This window comes from Diabrotica undecimpunctata, chromosome 1, assembly GCF_040954645.1.
Source record: "Diabrotica undecimpunctata isolate CICGRU chromosome 1, icDiaUnde3, whole genome shotgun sequence".
NCBI classification, from domain to species: Eukaryota; Metazoa; Arthropoda; class Insecta; order Coleoptera; family Chrysomelidae; genus Diabrotica; species Diabrotica undecimpunctata.
In genome coordinates, this window is record NC_092803.1 from 34331494 (window position 1) to 34354273 (window position 22780).

The 22780-nt window shown below is 33.3% G+C and overlaps 1 protein-coding gene across 1 annotated transcript in view; it reads left to right on the plus strand.

Annotated features, from left to right (window-relative positions):
* The window catches only part of LOC140437699 (protein amalgam-like), an 889271-nt gene that overhangs the window by 788180 nt on the left and 78311 nt on the right, over nucleotides 1-22780 (plus strand). The window contains exon 7 of the mRNA XM_072527401.1: nucleotides 18086-18224. Coding sequence (XP_072383502.1) covers nucleotides 18086-18224 — 139 coding nt within the window. The remainder of the gene's footprint in view (nucleotides 1-18085; nucleotides 18225-22780) is intronic.

Here is a 22780-nt window from a genome sequence, read left to right on the forward strand (position 1 = left end):
ACCAAAGAGTTGGTTTTAGATATAGATTGGTTCGTATTGTATGTCACAGCCGGTCATTTGAATGTTTCTACCATTCGCGGTAGGTTATTTTTATCATCGGTGATTAGCATTAAGTCGTGTGCGTAATAAAAGAGTTTTTTTGTTTTTTTCTAACTTGTATCCTTATCCTACCAGTTGACTATCTCTCACTCTCTCCATTACTAATGACGATCCAAGCTATCTCAACATTCGACATTATATCCCCAGGTTGCGCACAACTCACTTTTTAGAGGCGTCTACCAGATGCATATTACAGAAGTATATCTTAATCAAATACTTTGATTCTTCTAGTGGCATTTTCCAATGTAAATAAATTAAATAATTACATATGTAAATAAATTTTGTTTTTGTATATACTACTCGAATATACACTATAATCGGTTCACAATTTGTCGATAGCTCACTACAAGTTTAACCCTAATTAGAGAACTGAAATACAGAGAGGATAGGTAATACGATATAATAGTAAAAACCAACCTGAAACTGACAGTTTAAGATGTTTTCGACTAACCCACCTTGTATCTGAAGGAATACAATACAGCAGCCAACCTTATAATCCGATTACGAAGGTATTTTGAATGGTTACACATGACCGACCAGTGTCGTAGAGTATATGATTGAAACATTTATTTGAACTAAATAAATATATTTTTTAATGTAATTATGTAAATTGTATTTTTGTTTTAATAAAACTTCTTTATTTTATTCAAAAATAAAAAGTTTCTTGCCATTTGTAAAAGATACATTTATTTAATTAAGGGGAAAGGCGCCAAATGTCGCCTGGCAAAATTTTCAATGTGTTTTAAATGTATCCATTATTTTCGAATCCGGAGAAAACTAATAAATATTTTTGAAAAATTTAAACGCAGAATGAAAGATTACATTATTACTGAGGGCAAAAAGTCCCTGGAAATTTCTACAATGTTTATTTTAATATGTTATGTAACAGGGGTAAAAATAAAAGAGAAAATATAGTACCTATAATTTTTAATTGAAAATATTGCATGCAAAAGAAACTTTTTATTTATTCTAATAAATATTTCATTCTGCCTTTAAATTTTTCAAAAATAGTTTTTAGTTTTCTTAGGATTTGAAAAAAAATGGATACATTTAAAACACATTGAACATTTTGACAGGCGACATTTTGCGCCTTTCCCCTTTAATACCTTACGATTACAACTACTATTACTTAACTTATATAATTACGATAAGAGTTCATATTTTTTGTTCTTCTTCTATTACATGTCTTAATGCATCTTTCCAGTTTTGTTCTGTAATATGTTGTAAAGACTCGTATAACAATTCACGTACAGCTTGTATTTTATATGACGTATTTTTTCTAGTCGCATAACTTTTCATTTGTGCCCAAATGAGTTCAATTGGATTTATTTCGCAGTGTTAGGGTGAAAGCCTAAGGACTGTGATGTTTCGCCTTTCCGCCATTTTGTCAACTACGTATTTCTTGAACTTAGATTTGTATTTCCGGGCAATTTTTAAAAGTTCTGCTTTTACCATTCCATCTTCGTAAGGCAGGTACTTATTCCGCAGCTTGTCAAGAATATCCTGGTTATTCCACGCAGTCGTTGGCAGTCTTTCTACTAGTCGTGAATAATAAGGTGCATTATCTAATACTATAATTGAATTTGGTGGTATGTGTTCAATCATCTGCTCAAAATACTCTTCGAAAACATCAGCTGTCATCTCCTCGTGATAGTCTTTTGTGCTTTTCGACTGAAATTCCAACAAACCATACTTAACAAATCCTTTTTTACTGCCAATGTGAGAAATTATTAATCTACTGCCTTTACCAGAAGGTGGGGAGATACCAGTAGACCAATCTTCCATAAAGGCTTGCCTGGAGCTTAATATATTTTTCTCTGACCAAATTTTTTTTAGAGTAGGACCTGAGTTTACCCACGTTGCATCCTGGTAGAAGATTGACCTTCCTTCAGCCCGGAATTTTCGTATGGATCTTAGATAATTTCTTCTCCAACATATTATCTCCTCCCGGTCAATCAAAAGTGATTTTCGGTCTGATTTCTCCCACCGGAAATTTAATTCTTTTAAAACTTGCTACAATTTAGTTCGTCCGATATGAGGCAAATCCGGGTAGTCTCTAACTTCTTGTAAAATTTTGTTTAGGTTTGGTATTTCTTTTTTGAAAAAAAAATCCATGAATTTTCCTTCGAATACCATTTTTGGCAAATTCAACAATTTCAATAGGCTTTTTTCCTCTCTTTAAGTGTTCGTTTGTGTTTGGGTTAGCTATTCCGTATTTTTTTCTTTCTGATAGGAACCTATATATAGTTGACTCCCCTACGCCAGTCATGTTGGCACAACTTTCGACTATGTTGCGAACAGTGTTTTTGGGATTTTGAGAAACCAGAGCATCGTGAACATTCAGGATAATAGTCTTCTCTCTTGGTGAATAGACAGCCATCACAAAAAATCCAACAAAACGAGCACGAGCGAAAGGTACGTATATGTTCGTAGGTATATGGAATAAAAAATCACTCACGCACTGCATATAATTCGCAAAAGAAATATTCGTGACGCTAATTACTGACGCTAATTACTAAAAACGTACTAAACAAAAAAAAATTTTTCGTTCGCAATAACTTTACCCTTTCAAGTTAAATTTGGAATATAAACTGAACAGACGAGGCACGTGGCCAAAGCAGGCATCTTTATACCCATTATATTATTAAAAATCTGGGGAATTCCATCCTAATTATCTTGCAACGAATAGTACCTTCGGATATGAATTCCAGGTTTTCTAGTAAAGTGATTAAACGCGAAGATTAGTATTGAAATATCCAAAGAGATAAGGTATTCTTATTTACTAAATTGTTAATGGTTAAATTCTTATTTTTATTAATATAATATAATAACCAACATTAGCCGTGAAAGTTTTAATTGTATTTTGCTAAATATATTAGTATTAAAACATTATTAATATTATATATAACAGTATTAAAACGTTATATTATTATTTAATGAATAAACACCTCAGGAACGCCTATGATGATACAAATTTTATAATAAGGTAAAGCTAGGATAGTCTGCGCGCTAGAAGAGATTACGCACTATTCAGAACTCGCTTAGGAAAGGGGATGAAGTTAAACCACATTCAGTGTTAGTAGTAAGTTAGGCAAATAACCTTCAGTCGAATTCATCCGTCGTTGAGAATAGTTTACGTAGAGTGAATGCAACTTCAGTGGAAGTCGTTGAATTTTCATTGTAACTGCGTATATTTTTGTAGCGAAGGGCAATTAGAAAGAAAGTGCGTACATCAGCAACGATTTATTTTTGGATTAGCTTACAACCCATTTTATACCTCGTAAACCTCCAGGTAAAAACCTACTCATACTTGATGGACATACCTCGCAAGCCACGACGACATGCTTCAGATTGCTTCAGACAATGATATAATTCTTCTGTGTCTCCCCAGCCATACAACACATTACCTTCAGCCTTTGGACCGAGTAGTATTTAAGCCTTTTAAAACTTATTTTAAAGACGCTTGTTAGCAGTTAGTATTTAGACGAAGTGGGACTGGAAGAATTACAAGAGATGGCTTTGGTGAACTTTTATAGTCAGCTTGGTCTCGTTCTGCTACTGTTAAACTTGCAAATACAGCATTCCGGGCTACAGGTATCCATCCTTTAGACATAAATGTTATTCCAGAGCGTGCTTATCTATTGACTTGTGACCAAAACACACATGAGAACGCTATTGAACCAACAGACTCATCAATTTCAGTAACTTAATTGTCTACTACGCTCGCTTCTTCAATTTCTTCGACCTCTAAAATTACTTCTCAAGTGACTCAATCTACTCCGCCTGAGTCTTCAGCTGCGTCAACTTCTAAAACTACTTCTTAAGTGGCCCATTCTTCTCCGGAATCAATTTTCTATCAACCTTCAACTTCCAAGCTTACAACTCCAAAAACTGATGACATAACACCAAACAAACTTTTGACTGAAATATCACCAATTCCATGCAGTTTAACAATATCACGAGTCAAAAGAAAAATAAGTGCAATGAATATCACTGTTCCAATTTATATTGAATCTAAAAGAAATAAAAACTGGCAATCGCGCAAAAGAAAAAAGTCACTGAGAATAAAAATAAAGAGATAACTTGCAAATAAAATAAACTAAACGAAAAAGAAAAAAGATTAAATCTCCACCAACCTCGGAAGAAGACAACGGAGTTGAAATGGAACTTCTTTCTTATAACGTGTCCGAAAGCGACGATGAATCATGCCTAGAGTGTTTTGAAATTTATTCTAAAACAACATCCAAATCAGATTGGATAAAATGCATCATCTGCCAAAAATGGCTGCATGAATCAGGCACGCTCTATCTACAAAAATGTGTAAATTGTGGTCGTCAAGAAATGCCAACTAAAAATTCAAATGAAATGTCCATGTCATGTCAAATGAAATAAACAACTTTTTTTTAATAAGCGCAAGCTCTCCTACCCTTGCGCGTAATCTCACTTACCCGGTTAGAAGAGATTGCTCAAAAACACTTTTTTTTAGATCTCATGTTTTTTTTTAATATAAGAGTTTTGCATTTGAGGTATTTTAATTAGTGTAGCTAACATCCCAAATTACCCTACGTAACACATTTTCACATTAAACTTTGGAAAACTTAAAATTTGTGCTATTTTTTCGAAATCTGAGCAGACTATCCTAGCTTTACTTTATACTTGTACGTATACATCAGAGCTGTCCAACTTTAAGCAGTTTGGGGGCCACCATATAAGAAAACAAGAATGAGAGGGCCGCATAATATGCAAATTATTTATAATAAATAAAACTGGTGTATATTTGGATATCTATTTTTATTTATCCAAAAAGCTAAGTTACATTACAAGGTTATTGCATAAATAAAAAAAACATATATATTCTTAAATTTAGTAAGAAGTGTGTGGATGCTGATTTTCACCAATAAGAGTATCAATATTAATTTCAATATTTGTCGTTGACAAACGAAGCAACTGAAAAAGCGATTTATCAGAGAGCAAACATCTGTATTTGGATTTTATAGATTTATTGTTTGAAAAGCTGCTTGCACAAAGGTACGTGCTTCCATGTATGAAACCCATTCTAAGACAAAATTTTCTTAAATTGGAATAACGTTCCTCTGGTAGTAATTTGAAAAAATCAAATCCTTTTTTAGGTGTTCCCTGGTAAAAAGGCTCTAACTGCAAATCACACAGTTCTAGTTGAAGGTCAGGGTCAGGTCTTACAATTTCAACATAGATAGTGAGTGGCTGACTAAACAGTCATATCTTCTTTTCCTGAAGTCACCAAATCGACTGTCAAATCCTTATATAAGTGTTTCAATCGAATCGAAAGAATGTAAAATCTTACTTCTCTAATGTAGACTTAAAGAGCATACTTTTATTTTTAAATCCTTTTATATGACCATACAAGTTGGCAATATTTTGTTGTTTTCCTCGAAGCTTCAAGTTTAATTCGTTTAGATGAGAGGTCATGTCGGTTTGAAATGCAAGGACAGACAAAATGTTTTCAAATTATGTAGGGTTGGACTTCATTTCTTAGGAAAAGGACAATTTCCTTGCGTAGAGCGAAGAAACGTTCCAAACAGTTTCCGGCGCTTTACCAACGAGTCTCCGTAAGTTAATGAGTGAAACTTCCTATGAGTGAGTGCTCGATTGCCGCTTTTGATAGTGTTTCATCTGTTTTAACTCATTGGATCAAACAGATGCCATGAAAGCAACTTTCATGTCATCTGTTTGACATAAGGATTTTCTACATAAGACATCTTGGAGAACAATGCAGTGTATTATCGAATCCTGTCTAATTAGATACGGCCGCATCGAAAATGTCAGTGTTATAGGTTGTTTTATGTAATGGAATTAAACTGAGCATCTCCTATGCTACAGTCATCTTTAATAGTTCGAATACAAATAACAAGTTGACTAACATCAGACTAGTCAGTACTTTTGTCGAGACACAAAGACAAAAACATGCATTTTTAACTGTGTCATAAAACTTTTTAGAAACGTATTCATCAATATGTTATCGCAGTATAGTATCGCAATTGTTTGATGAGATACTGCAACTGTTTTGAATTTCTCGGCGATTTTTGGTTCATTAAATTGTTCTAATATTTTGATTGTAGAATTCTTTATAAGGGGTTCTTCACTAAATGGTTCTTTCGCTTTGGCAATTTACATAGCTACTTCAAAAGAAACCGCAATACTAGTTTTGATCACTATTTGACTTTTTGAAAAAATTGGTTTATCGTTTCAGTTTCTTCAGTATGACGATGTTTTATATTACATTCTTTGGGAACTGATAGAACTTGCATACACACAACGCACTGTAGTTTATTATTATTGTTTGACATCAAATAGTCGGTTTCGCATCGGTCATTATACGCTCAGTCTTCGTCCGCTATTTATCTTTTTTGAAAAGACATAGTTGGTTGCGTACAACTATTTATTTCAAATTAAAATAATTACACTAAGCAGTTTGACCTTTTAACTGGTCATTTACTTCTCATAAAAACTGATCACATCTACAAATATTAATAGATCAAGTGTCTGACCGCTCCAATATTATTCGCATTGATGATGACACCGACAAGTTTTTACGACGGACAAGCGATGCGTCATAGGAGAGAAACGGTTTACGTACAGTGTTATCCATCCGCGGCCAGCAAAAAATATCATCGCGGGCCGCATGCGGCCCGCGGGCCTCGCGTTGAACAGCCCTGGTATACATTATTATATCTAAGGTATAATAATTTTTAGTTAACTCTATAATTATAAGTTCTTCGTTAACTTTCTGGCATCGTTTTATGTATTTTGCGAGTTATTTTGGACTAATATAGTTATATTACTTTTGATTCTATTTCTTCTAAATAAACCACTGTATATTTTCATGGAGTTGCCGACTTTTTCCTTTATTGTAGGAATAATTAAATTAGAATTTTAAAAGTACACTCTTTAAAAAGCTAAACCACTATTTTTATATTCTCACAAATTTTTCTCGTTGCATGCTGCTAAGACATTGCAATTTCTGTTAGAAAACAGCTCTTGCCAAATCCTTACGTAAGCCAAAGAACGTTTTATTGTCTTAAGCGCCAAATTAATTCAGCCGGATTAGCTCGTTTCTCTTTTTATTCAAAATTCATTTGAATTTACAATGAGATTAAGCGGGAAGGAAACAAACAAAAAGGTCCCTAAAATGTACCCAGGATATTTCCCAATAAGAATTATTTCTTTCGCCCAATTTACTGAATAAATGTTTGAAAGGTATTCGGGGTTCGATTCAATTCAATTGAAATTATAAAAAAATATTCGATACTTTATGTTTTCGGAAGTGACTAAGCTTCCGAAGAACGTGACCGTTTTTTTTAATATACATAATATATTATAAAATGAACAAAAACAAACAAAAACAAAGCGTAGTAGTTATAGTTGAAATTTATTAGACAAGTGTAATTTAAGATGCGTTATTTCACAGAAATATAACTATGTCAATAATGACAGCTGTGCGTGTGGATCTTGAATAGAATATACTGCATGTATGATAATTTTAAGTCAATAAATTTAAACAAAATATTTTAGTTAAAACTAAGACCTATTATTATTATGAACATATTTACACCTTCTAAAGAGTCTTTAAGTAGGCAATTCTACTTAAAATTCTAAAAATTGTAGTAAAGTAGACGAAAAATATAAAAACAAGTTCTCTTTTCTATTAAAGCAAAAACTGACATAACAGAGCACAGTTGCCAACTGACAAATAAAGTTTGTAATGACTTGAGATCATACACATTTTTTATATGTTTGTGGACATATAAAGAGACACTTTGGAGTATAGAATCAAAATTGGAATCTAGAATAACAGTAATATAAAACAGAAAGTTAATAAATAATGAAAATCAAAAGAAAGTGAAATAAAATAATGATTTGAAAAAAAAAATAACAAACGTTAACAACGAGGTTTATAACGTTACACGGTTAACAGAATGTAATGTTACTCCGAAAGGAACATAATAATAATAACAAAACATTAAAAACTATAATAGTACACCTAACGCTAACCTATCCTTTCGCTAAAGGACACTAACCTGTCCTTTCCCAAATACAATTATTTCAAATAAAAAAAACGCAGAGGTACTATAATATCTGATGAATAATATAGAAAAAAATATATATACTCAATCTATAAGTAGGCATAATCTACAAAAATACTAGCTTTTTTTGTTTTTTTTTTTGTATAACATCTGTACGGTGTTTTTATACTGCTATCTGGTCACAAACGACCAATGATCAGTTATTTTCTGATCTAACTTAATATACAGCAAATACTTAAATCTAAGGGTTTACCCCATGGCTTGCTCTTATTTTATCTACCAACTAATGCACTACAAATAACATGCAATAACATTAGTATAGTATAGTACTAATGCTTTTTACACTAAACTGTCACACATTTACACTAACTCAAATGGTTTTGTCCCTATGAGTCTTCTCTTCTCTTTAGTTCAATGTTGTCAAGAAACTGGATTGTCTTGACATTCACACTGCTCGTGACTTGCTGCTGTTCTCTTGATTACTTCTGTCACAGTTTCCATACCCAGGTCCTGGTAAATGTTTCTGTTACAGATATACTAAGGAGCATCAACAATGTTCCTCAGTATTTTGTTTTGAAATCTCTGGATAATATATAGATTACTAGCTTTGGTACAGCCCCAGAGTTGGCACACATATACCCATACTGGCCTCAGTACTTGATTGTAAATGGATAATTTATTATGAATGGAAGATGTAGAATTTTTTCCATATCTCAAATATTTTGCTGATGTTGCATAAGGAACTTGGGTATGATTTATTCTAACTGGGAAATTTTCTGTTTTTTTATTTGTAAAGTTAATATATGCAGATTTAGTCTCATTTAATTTTATTCGCCATTTCGTCATATCAGTCGCTTCTTCACTAGTGTCTCCTATCGCTAGTATGGTTGTATCATCCGCAAAGGTGGCAATAGTGTTTTGTTGTAGCTCTGGAATGTCACACGTATACAATAGGTACAAAGCCGGACACACTTCTTCTTGTTTTACTCTGAAATATCTATTCGCAATGTATGATTCTAAGATTTTTAAATACTGTTTAGGTATGAACGTTCTTAGTTTATTGTTTAAACCCTCATGCCAGACTTTTTCAAACGCCTCTGCTACGTCCAAGAAGATTTTAGAGCAGACTTTTTTTGCTTCTGTTTTTTCTATTATATTCGTTATTCTGTGAGCTTGATCTATAGTGAAATGTTTATTTCTGAATCATTTAGTATAAAAATGTTTCTTTCTATTATTGGTTTTAATCTTTTCAGTAGAAGTTTTTCAAATAGTTTTGACATCACTGGAAGGAGTGATATTGGTCGATAGGATTTCATTAGAAAGTTTACCTGGTTTGGCAATCATAATGACTTCGGCTACTTTCCAGGGTCTGGGAATATATCTCAATCTAAAAGCAGCATTTTTTAGGTGTCTCAGCTTGACTATGGCTTTTCTTGGTAGATTTTTTTAATGATTCTCCTGTTATAAGCTCATATCCTGGAGCTTTCTTAGGATTTATTCTCTTTTATCTGTGTTGAAACTTTTCTAAATGATGTCAACGATATTCTTTCTTCGGTTTGTAATGGTTCTTCTTATTTCAGTTCTTCACCATCATTGTCGTTGGGTTTGAAAGTGCTTTCTAAATAATCTGCAAATCGTTCTGCTTTGTGTTTGTTACTTCTAGCCCAGTTGCCGTTTCCCAACTTGATAGGAGGAGAATGAATGATTGGTTTCTTCGTTCTTTTTGTTGCATTTCATAACGAATAATCTGTGTTCTGGTCAGCTATTAAATTACTTAAAAAGGAATCAATTGTTAATTTTTTTTATATTCTGTATCTCCTTTTTTTGTGTAGCATTATTTAGAGTACTTTTGTCTCGTGGAGCTCTGTATTGCTGCCATTTTTTTCTTAACTTTTTTTTTCTACTATGAGTTCTATGATTTCTTTTGGATATTTGTTCCTTTTTGTTCTAGAAGTAATTGTGGGAGTATTTTCCCAAGCTGCCTGTTGAATATTTTTTATAAAACTTCAAATTCGTCGTCAAGTTGCCTCGTGTTTCTCAATGGCACAGTAAGATAAATTTTGTGTTCAAGCTGTGTTTGAAGTTCTCCCAGTCAGTTTTTTATTAGTCAATATTGAATTGAACTCTTTTTTGATCAGTGTATCACGCATAGTTGAAATTATCGGTGAGTGGTCAGAATTCATGTTCCAGCCGTCATTGATATCCAGATAGTTAGCTGAGATATTTTTGTAAATTAAGAAATCTCTCAGATCTGAAATTTTGTTCCTATTGGTAGACCAGTAGCCAGTAGGTCTTCCAGTAGATTTTACTTTACTCTTTTGTTCTTTGGCAGCTGACAATATTTCTTTTCCTTAAGTTGTAGTTAGCTTAGAGCCCCAGTGGGTATTCTTTGCATTAAAGTGGCCACCGATGGTGTATCTTTTCCTTAAAGTGTTCATAAACTATTTATCTTGTTCTCTTTTAATGGAATGTCTAGGTGGAAAATAAATTAAACTTATATTTACGGTATGTGTTTTGATTTTTACACATACTGTTGTAGCTTGTATGTGTTCAGTTGCATATTTTAATTCCTCATGATGCAAGATATTATCTTTAATTATGATAGCGCTTCCTTTTTTAGATACATTATCTGGGTGTACAGTAGAATATACTCTATACCCCCTAAATTTTATATATGACTTTTTAGTGAAATGTGTATCAGAAACGAGACACAGATCAATTTTCTCAATGTATAGTACTGCTTGCAGCTCGATCTGATGGTGTAACAGTCTATTTGCATTTAACGCCATTATTTGAGGGTCGTTAGCCATTTCTGATTTTCGGAATAGCTCCTTTAGCGCTATGCTCTAGTCGGGTAACTCCGATATTTATTTGAGTTATTTTTTCATCAATCTTGCTGAGCTTTTCTAATATCATTTTTAATGTAATATCAGTTTCGTTTTCTTGTTGCGATGGTGCATGTCTCCTTGAATTCTTTGTTACATTGTAACTTCTATTTTTGATCACCACTTACGTTTTTAGTTTTTTGCTTTCAATAACCCTATGAGGCGCTGTTATAACATTGTCTTTGTGTGTTTTCTGGTTTCTCATTGTTTATAATTTTTTAGCTACATAACATCTACGGTAGTTTGCAGGATGGTTTTCTCTACAATGAACACATTTTGGTTTATCTTCCGGTGGTTTTTGGCAATCTTTGGTAAGATGTTTACCAATACATATTACAGATCTTGGCTCCTTTTTACAGTATTTCCACGTATGTCCGTAAGCCTAGCATCTTTTACATTGTGGGACTAATCTGGAAAAAAATACTATATAGCTAACTTTAGAATTTAGGAAAATTGTAGACATATGTTTTTAAAAAATAGATTCATAAACAAAGATATACAATTAAATAAAAACAAATAAAAAAAACCAAAGAATACCATTGTAATAACTACATTATCATGTTTGCCTTAATATTGTTTATTAAATAAAAGTACAATATCTACAATTATCTTATTTAAATTAACAAACAGCGAACATTTTCTTTTCGTTGCGCCACCATCCCATATTTTATTCATTAGCGAAAAGTTTAGTTATTCAAATTTAAAATGTGCTTATTAAAAGGCGGAAAAGCTGCAGTTTTTCATTTAGAATCCCAACTTCGCGCTATTAGCATTTAGGATATTAGTTATACCTTGATTCAGTTTTGACATCAGACGCTTTATCCATCAAATTAGGTTAAAAAAATAGAAAAAAATGTTGATGAATATTAGTAATTTAAGGTAATTCTGAAAAGAGTTAAAATAGATTTATCTTGAGTAGTTTTAATCGTTTCAAGTAAAAAGTGTGCAATACTAATAATATCGAGGAAATTTTTTTCTTCGAAGAGTCGCAAACTATTGAGAATCAAAGAGATATTATTCATCATCATTCCTTGATGTATCATTAGAATTTATAACTATAAATCATTCATGTTTTTTTTTCACTTAGTTTTTTCAGTATTATTATGAAGCTACTTTCTTGTGGCATTTTAACACGTTAAGCCCCGGACCATCATGATATAAGTTTTCTGTCAGACCGGAACATTTTTTTAATAATTTTGAAATAAGAATGTGTATAACTATTTATTTCTATGCTAAAATAAAAGAAAAATACATTTTTTTAAGTAAAAAACAGCATGTACTAACACGGTACACACGGTCTATTTATAATTATTTTTGTAATTTGTTTTAATATGGACCATGTGTGCCATATTGGCTCACACCAGGAAGATAATCAAATACCTTCTTCCTAAGATATTTTAAGTTGAAAAATACAATAAACAATTTATTTCTTCAAAAAACATGACAATGTATGAATATTCACAAAATATTTAACACACATATATGCGGTAGTAACGGCACATGCCGGACAAAAAGTGTACACCCTTTTGGCATTCTTCATCACTGATGTTCTTCCTTCACGGTTCGAAAAGTTCTTATAACATACTGAATACCTTTCCCTTTTCTCTTTCTCGTCCAACGTATGCAGAGTTGTTAAAGTGTTTTCAGAAGTTGTTTGGGGCATTAAAAAACTTTGAACAATCTGTTCACGAAACTCAGTAATTGAGAGATGTTTGCCGGTAACAAATTTGTAGAGAACTAATGAGTTCACAATTGCGGTATTTATTAGTAATTCCACAGCCAATTTACGATACCACTTTATACTTCGTCTAACAGGGCATTATATGCAGCCTTTTGATCCGACACATCGATAAAAGATTTTGCAGAATTATAGTCAACAATGGTCGATGGTTTGGGAACAGGTCCACGTTTTGTTTACACATCTATCATCAAAGAAATATCCTTGGTCGTTAAAAACAAAACGTCCCGTTTATCTTTCCATTTTCCGATAACAACTTTTGTATTACTCTGTAGATATTTCATGTCACTTCTTTTTAATTTTGCATCGACTACCGCTTTTGGATTATGTTTCCTATTGGCACGTAATGTTCTGACTAAATGGGTTTTCCTATTATTTAAATCATGGGCCAAGTCAACACTCGTATAAAAATTATCAGTATATAAAGTTCTTCCTGTATCTAGAAGCGGTTGCATAAGTTCCATCACCACTCTGGATGCTAACGAGTTTTCAGATGGTTGCATCTCTTTTCTACCGTACACTTTTACAGCGTACGTATATCCATCTGCGACGCAAAGTTTAAACAATTTGACTCCATATTTGTGTCTTTTTCCAAGAATGTATTGCAAAAAACTAAGTCTACCACGAAATGGCACCACAGTTTTGTCAATACATAACAATTCTCTTTCGTTATATTATTTCATATTATTACACTAAAAAGTGTAATATTATTTCAAATCAACTTCTACTTATTTTACACATTTTAGAAACTTCATTCTTGTAAAGTAAATTGTTAATCCAATAATCGTGTTCGGGTTTTCTGTCTTACCCCATCCAAATAATGAGAACCAAAAATCGAAGCAATTCTTCTCTGTCAATTGGTCTTCAGTTACTCATAAGCTAATTTTTCGTTATTGATTCATTTACAATACCAGCGATTATTGTTTGTTCGGCGTATTTATTAGTTTCAGTAACCAACAAATCTTGCACTTGACGGTCGATAAACAGTAAGTAGAAATCTATTGGTTTGTGGTCTGTAAGTTTTACAATTTCTTTCTGATTTATTCCTGGAGTAAAGAATAGTTCAAACTTATTGAGATCATCTGAATTTGGCACATCGCTCCATGTTATTTTATGTCTTGATACAACATCGTCAATAAGGGCTTCCAGGCTAACGTTTGCAGATTCAGCTTTTTCTATAAAGAAAAAAAAGAAAACTACAAACAGAAATTGTGCATTCCTAAATAACTTACCTATCCTTCTTATATCAGGCTTCTTTTGGTTAGAACTAGGACCTGCAGTAAATTCTTTGCAACTTCGTATTTGTTTGCAAATTCAAGCTTTTTTTCTACGGGACTCATATTCACTACTGCATTAGTCTGAAGAACCATCAGTAACATTTTAATTGTACACTGGATCGACATCGGAATCATAAAACGTACTGTCAGACATACTGATATCACTAAAGTCACTCTCCTCAGCAATTCTGCGAAGTTTGTCTTTCGATAGTCCTTTACGGAACATTATCTTCTTTTTTAGTTCTAATTTTTAACAAAAAACTCAAGAGAAAATAGTCTCAGCCTGGTTAGACGTTCGAACCGATACTCAATTAAGTATGTTACAAATTATTATAACCTAACCTGTTTGTGAACACATGGTTTAACGAACCAACCTCTGATTTTGTTCCAATTTGTTCTAATACGGTGGTTTTACTATATGAAGAAACCAAGGGTAAAACCAGCTAACCTTCAAAATTTCAGAAATAATATTGTAGCGCCATATTATGTGTTTTGCGGTGTAACAATGTTTTAATTTTTAAACATATGCAGTAACAATCCATTTCATAGTTTTTTTTTAATTAGTCCTACAAAAAAACCCTGCTAAGCTTCTGAATATGGGTACAAATGAGTGTCATTCTACATCTAAGTCTACAGGAAGACATCCTACAAATAAAAGAAAATATATATATATATATATATATATATATATATATATATATATATATATATATATATATATATATATATAATATAAGTCTTATAACTTTATGAAAATATACTACACTTAACAAACACAATAAATGAAGAAAGAAGGGATGAAGAAATAAGGGACGAAAAATCTGAACAAATAAACATATATGAGATATAAGATACTTTAAAAACAATTGAAACAGAAAAGTCTGTAGTGCTAATCAAAAAGAACCAGAAATAATATAGTGGGGAAATGTGGAAGAGAATGGCTTGTGGAAATATATCCCAAGACATGGCAAACCAGGTACACTTCAGTGGAATAGGAAAATAATCTGATTACTCCCAGACATAAAAAAGACCAAGAGTGTCAATTTGAAAATTACATTACATTGGTCATATATTTATCTGCGATCACTTTCAAAGTTTACAAAGCATATATCTCTACCGTCAACTTCTAACAGCTCTATCCTTTGTCCCACAAAGTTTTTATTTCTACGTCTGACATGACCAAACCATTGTAGTCTTTGTTCTTAAACCTTTTTTAAAAATGTAGTAACCCCAGCTCTTTCCGTAATCATGTCGTTCCTAATCCTGTCCCCAATCTTACTTGACATTTACCGTAACATTATTATTTCGGCTTCCTCCATCTTCTTTTCCTAAATCTTCTTTACAGGTCACACTTTACCGCAATACACTAACGCAGGTCTCATCGCACTCTTGTATATCTTTTCTCTCACCGCTTCCTCGATTTTTCGATCAGAGGATACCCCGCTCATTAGCTTCTAGTTAAACTAACTATCCTGTATCATGTGGGCAATTTCTCGATCTAGAGTCACATTTTGCATTATATAGGAGCCAACGTATTTAAATTCTTCTACTTATCCAAATATTTTGTCAAGCAATTCTATGTTACCAATCATTCCCCTTCCTTCCAACTACATACACTCTGTTTTCGACCTTCTAACCTTAAGTCCTCTCTCTTCAATATACCTTCTCCAACCCTCTAACTTTTACTCTGACATGTATTTGCTCTTCTCTACCAACGCGTACTATATCAATACTAAGTATTGATCAAGGAGCCCCCTACCTTTTCTTCTCTGTCAGTACGTCCATAACAAGATTAAACAGGTAGAGACTTAGTGAAGAGCCTTAATGCAAACCAACCTTCACTGGAAAACTTTCAGTTAATCCGACATGTCCTTACTTTGGTGTACGCTCCTTCCTACATAATCTTCACGCGTCTTACGTACTTCTCAGGAACTTACTTCTCCCTTATACGCCTCCATAGCTCTTGTCTAGTAACTGTGTAGCACGCCGTCTTAAGATCTATAAATACCAAATGTAGGTATCTTTTCTTCTCGCCGTACTTCTCTATCAACTGCCTCAAAGCAAACAAGGCATCGGTTTTCCTCCTTCCTGGCATAACCGTTGTTCTCCTATCGATGTGTCTCTCATTAGCCTTCGCTGTACAGTTCTCTCCAAAATGTTCATTGTGTGTCACCTGTATATTTCTTGCAGTCTTGAATTCCCCCTTTATTTTTATATAATTATACAATCACACTCCCTCTTCATGCGTAGGCATCCTTTCTTCTTTATATGTCCTACTCATCATTTGCCACAATCAACCCCTTTCTATTCTAGAGCCTTCCAAACATCTACAGATATTCTATCAGGTCCTAATTTCCTACCATTTTTCATCCTACTTAAAGTCTCGACAGCGTCATCTCCCGCTATCCCCGGTAATACTTTTCTATTTGGGATACCGCATCCTCTGTCTCCCTTCTGGTGCTCTTTATTTAGAAACTTTCTAAAGTATTCATACCATATTTGCTTTATTTCATCATCAGTTCTTAACGCTCTTCCATCTGCACTCTTAATCTGCCGCACATGAGTCAAGTCATTTGATAACTTGTCTATTGCTTTAGCAACGCTGTATAACTTTTTCATACCCTCCTTCGACGACGATCTTTTCTTAGCAGTAGCTAGAGCGCGCTTTGCTTTTTTCTTCCTTTTCCTCTCTGTTTGACCTATCATACCTCTTTCTAGTCTCTTTCTTCTCCCTAATCATCTGTTGCACTTTATCGTTTCACCACCAAGTTTCTTTGTCCCTAGGAAGCCCTTTACCAAATGTTTTTCTTAGCACTTCTTCTCTTATTCGTAAAATAACTGTGTACCAGTCATTTACCGTATATTTTTTCTTAAACTTTTCCAAAACTCTACAAAACTCTTACCAAATGCTTATCCTTTAACTTCCACCACTTTACTTTCTGGTATCCTACTGCTTTCCTTTTCGCCTCACCTTTACCTCCGTATCCACTATGGCCGTTCGTATAGGTAACATAGTGATCTTCATAAAGAACGTATTTCAATCACACTATTTCTGCTATTTCTCTACCAATATATCTATTCAAATCACCTTTAATAAAACACTAAAGGAATCTCGAATATCTCGTAATTAAAGACGATTCCAAAATTCTTCCTTTTCCTGTTCTTCATACCCTACCTGTGGGGCGTAATCACATATAATGTTCACGGTGGTATTACCTGTATTCAGTTTATGACTTCTGGTTATCCTCATAAGATGTTCCTTCCACTCGTTGTTTAAAACAATACTCACTCCATTTTTGGCATAACACTGTTCGCACTACTATACATTAACTTGCATCCATATCCAAGATCTATCGATTTATTCCCTTTCAAATCGGCGAACTATCTTCCTTTGCCTGTCATACTTCCGACGTTGAGAGTTGCAAACCTCTCCCTAGCCTACTTTCGCAGCGTTCAGGCGAGGCTGCAATTGCGCGTCCCTTACGAGGAACGCCCTAGCCCCTAAACTGTGTTCCATACTTCTTTCTTCTATGGTTTTGAGTTCTTTTTTATTTTTAATTTTGTGAATAAAAGTTTCTAAATGATCTAAAACCTAGAATTATCAATTACTAATTACAAAACTAATTATCCGATATTAATTTTCAGTCCTGTTCATTAAAATTCAGTCGTATAAGCGGGTTGTCAAAAGATATAAATTTTATATGAAAATTAACAATATCCACAATTCATATTTTTTGACAAACCGCATATATAACTGAAAAAATGAAGTTCGCAAGGATACTTATGGGAGGGTTATCGGTGAAAAAATTACAGAACAAAACAAAGGTTTTTGCTACTTCATCCTTTAATGAAAATATAAATCCATACACATAATCAGCTTATCTAAAAGTACATCAATAATCTTACAAAATTCAAGAAAATATCAAAGAAAAACTAACAAAAATATGTATTATTGATTTAAGTAAAGTTTCAAAAAGCTCAACATTCAGTTTTATTGTAAGTAATGTTTCGTTTTTGTTTTAGTTGCCCCCGTAATAAAAGTGCCTAACCAGCTACTCGGGGCTCCAGTGTCTACAGACGTACAGCTCGAGTGTTACGTGGAGGCCTATCCCAACACAGTCAATTATTGGATCAAAAACAGAGGGGAAATGCTACTGAATGGGTGAGTCAATATCATTTACAGTTTTCATTGTTGTTTGTGAAAATAGAGGAAGTATAATTAAATGGTTTGAGATCTAATTGTGTGTAATTATTATAAAATAGGTAATAAAAGTGCATTTATCTGACTCTCGTTTATCTTATTTAGATTTATTTTGATTTTTTTTATACAGCCGATTGTATGTTTTACTTCTTGACAAGAACCACGTGTTAAAAACCGAGCAGGGAGACATGTAGCTCCTCAAGTATTAAATTTTATCCAATATCATCAACCTAGAGTCACCATATAATTTAATTTTGGAAAGATTTAAACCCATATATGGATGTCGTAGCCACAAATTCATTGTTAGCTCCAACTACATAAGGCACTGAGGATGATCTGATTAGATCGAAAACGTTATGCTACTGTATAAATTTTGACGACACTTTTAAAAGTTTTAACTATATGTTTTTATATGCCTAAACACAATTGTGAAGTGTTTTAACTTCTGTATATTTTTTTAAACGATGGTATACAGCCAACTACTGGGATTTTCCCATTAATTTTTATAAAATTTAAAAAGTTTTTTCACCGGTCACAATTTCCTCCTGAAACATGACACTTTCTTCTTTATATATGTGAACAGATCTGGCAGTTTCTGTTCTTGCTTGTCTTTCTCGCCCTCTAAGTAAACGAATTCGTCGGTCATCTGATTTTGCACAAATTCTGGTTTCATCTGAAAATAGCACATTTTGCCAATTTTCAATGATCAAATTTTTGCGTTGAAGACAAAGTGACCCCATCTGTATTAAGTGAAAGCAAAAAAGTTACTTTGTATGATTTGATACAAACAAATCGCGATTTAAATGCATATACTGGAATATATACTCTAAATTTGCTGGAAAAAATTTATGAAGCTGCTAGATTGTTAGAAAACAAAAATACTAAACCATTATTGCTTCAGCTATAACAACGTATAACAGCCTTTCTGTTATATTTCGTGTCTCGGCAAACATATGTAAAAATTATTTCCAGATAATGGTGGAAGTTCTTTCTGAAGTATTAAAACCTGCAATTCCCTGGCCAACAAAAAAAGAGATTCAAAATAGGATACCTGTTAATTTTAAGAAATTCCCTAAACCAAGAATTGTTTTGGACTGCACAGATTTACTTTTGCAAAAAAGCAAGTGTCTCAAGTGTCGTGTAATGACTTATTCTTACTACAAAGGGGACCACACATGAAAGTTATGATTGGAATAGTCACTATCTGGTTTAAATAAATTTGTAAATCCTGTTTATAGTGGCCGTATCTCAGACAAAGAAATTTTTATTCAATCAAGATTATTGGACAAATTGACAACAAATGAGGATTCTGTAATATTAGATAAGGCTATTTGATAAAAATTGAATGCAATTTGCATTTGCCTGAATTTTTAGCCTTGCATTACAAACAACATTTTTAATATTATCAATCACTTCAATCTTCACTTGTATTTGGTGGGGTGCTCCTCTCAAATTGCCCGTTTGAAGGCACAATGCTTGTATCACTGAGGTTTTCCCACTACATGATAATATTCCACAACTAGGGGTCTTCTAAAATTCCCTATCAAATTTACAATGTCAAAAAACGATATCCCTATTTCGTCCGTCATCTTTGAAAACAAGTGCTGCCACCTATATTCGTTTGAGAACGTAAATACATATTTTATATTGGTTATATTTATACTAAATCAAAATGTCAATTAGCAGTTTGGTGTAATTGAATGTACTTTATACAGCTGTGAGGTATGGCCACTGAAAGAAAGAACACTGTCAACGCTGAAAGCGACGTAAATGAATTTTTGGAGAAGAGTCGCAGGAAGATCTAGAAGAGAAAGGATTACCAACGAACGCATTAGAGAAATAATGGGAATCAAACGAATAATCACAGATGACCTAACAACAAAACAACCTATCTGGTTCAGATACATACAAAGAATGGACGAACAACGAATGCCAAAAGAAATACTAAAGTGTCAACCAGAAGGAAAGAGAAAACAAGGTAGACCGAGAAAAAGTTGTAGCGAAGGAATAAATAAAGAACTGAGAGAGAGGGCCATAGAAGAAGATCTATGGAACAACCGGTCTAAGTGGCGATAGGAAGTCGGAAAACGGCGGAGAACGTTATAAACCGACAAGTAGTAGTAGTAGTAGTGTAATTGAATGTAATTTTTATTATAAATCAGTGGACTTATTCCAAATAAACGTAAACATAAAATTAGAAACTTTGCTCTACCAAAGACGAAGTGAAATAATGCGTAGGTCTTAGTCCACTTTTCATAAATATAAATGGATGAAATAATCAAGTAACCCAAGCAGCGAGAGAAACCTTTATGTATAAGGTATAATCATAACAGTTGATATTCATGAATGGGGTTTTTGACAACGTGGCAATAGCGAACAGAACCTAAATTATAAACACAGCATAATCTACGATTTTTAACATAACATAATTTATAATTATGTCCAAATTCCCACTTTATATAATAGGATCAAATATTTCGTCATCCAACCTTTTGTGAATCATGGTATTAAAATTAATTGCTATTATTTTTGTTTTCTCCCTTGCTTGTTACCGAACGTAATGAGGTAACACTGTTCATATTATTTAATCCCCTTTGAAATAAATTACGAATCTATATAAATACATGAAATATTAAAATAATTATTGCTGACAATAATCGCAAGCTGTAAAATATTGAACCAATTATTTATTAATTGTTTATATAATTGTTTGTATTTAAATATGAGCAGCCGTGTTTTATTTTGTAAGTTTATGCTGACGAACAGTGCGTGAAATAATAAACCGGAAAATATTTAAAAGCGTTATAGAAAATACACCGAGGTACAAAAAATTAGATCCACGCATATTTTTTCTGAGAACAACTGAAGTTGACTAACAAGACTTGCGAATTATCTCAGAACTATACTGGCACCAAACGGCAACAATTGAAATAGAACACACAACATCCGAAGATATACAAATCCGACGAGAAGTGAGACAGGGTTGCGTCTTATCACCGCTGCTGTTTAATTTGGAGTCTATATTCAGAGAAGCATTAGACGAGTTCCAAGGAGGAATTAAGATTACCGGAATCAGCATAGACAACATCAGATATGCTGACGATACCGTCTTAATAGCAAGCAACTCACAAGAACTACAAAATTTAATAAATGCGGTAGTTCACAACAGCGAAATGTTCGGTTTACATCTAAACGTTTCCAAAACTAAAACTTTAGTATTTTCAAAGACACCAATAAACGTACATGTGTATGCCAAGGGTCAAATAATAGAATAGGTAAATTCCATACAATATTTGGGAGCAAATATCAATAGTCAGTGTAATCCAAAACAAGAAATCCTATCAAGAATCGAACAACCAAGGAAAGCATTCATGAGCATGAAAACATTTTTTACAAGATCAGACCTTAGCCTGCAGCTTAGAATCCGAATGATCAGATGTTACGTTTTTTCTGTCTTACTGTATGGCTGTGAAAGTTGGACAATGGACTCTGAAATAGAAAAAAGAATAGATGCCTTTGAGATGTATATATAAAGACGAATATTGAGAATTCCATGGGTACAAAGAGTTACTAATGTTGAGGTACTTCGTCGCATGTGTAAACAAAAAGAATTACTAAGAATAATCAAAGAAAGGAAAATGCAATACTTGGGTCATGTGTTGAGAGACGAAAGATACGAATTACTTCAAGTTATACTGGAAGAAAAAGTACAGGGCAAAAGATCAGTAGGAAGACGCCAGAACTCGTGGCTGAAAGACCTGAGGAGATGGTTCGACCGCTCATCCGTAGAAACCTTTCGCGCAGCAGTTTCCAAAACTACAATTGCCATTTGGATTGCCATGAATTTGCCATGAGAAGAAGATATTTAATAGATAAGATGACACGCTTTTAAAGACGTCATTTATAGATTGGGTACGTAGCGAGTCTTTCTCCCTCGTTCCATCTGCTATTCTCGCAAGATGACATAACCATCTAAGTCTCTTTGTCTTGATGATGTGGCTAATTTCTTGTTTCCCCATACAGCTCTCCAATCTCTGCATTTATTCGTCTCGTCCTAACATCTTCATAGTTTTTTATTCCCCGAGTATCTTTCTTAAAACACTCCGTTCCCAGATCTTCAGCATAGTTTCTTGATTTTTATTCATGATTTATGTTTCGCTTTCATACAGAACCGTGAGTTGGGTTATTGTTTCTGGAGATGTTTTTTGCACTTAATAGTTTAGACGGTAGAGCTCCGACTGTCTTCCTTTTTCTCTAAATCTGCTTTTTTCCTCTTTACTTGTTAAGTTTTCTCCTAGATACTCAAACTACGTCAACTTATTGAAGCAATACTCTTTACTTTCGTTGTTTGTAGTAGTGTTCAGTTATGTGTCTTGATATGTGGTCTGTCCCATTGCTATATACATTGTTTTTTGCTTATTGATAATTAGTTTGTATTGTTTAGTCATTGCTTCAAAGAGTTTATAAATCCTCAACAGTTTCCCTTTAGTTCTTACAATTAACAATACATCGTCCAC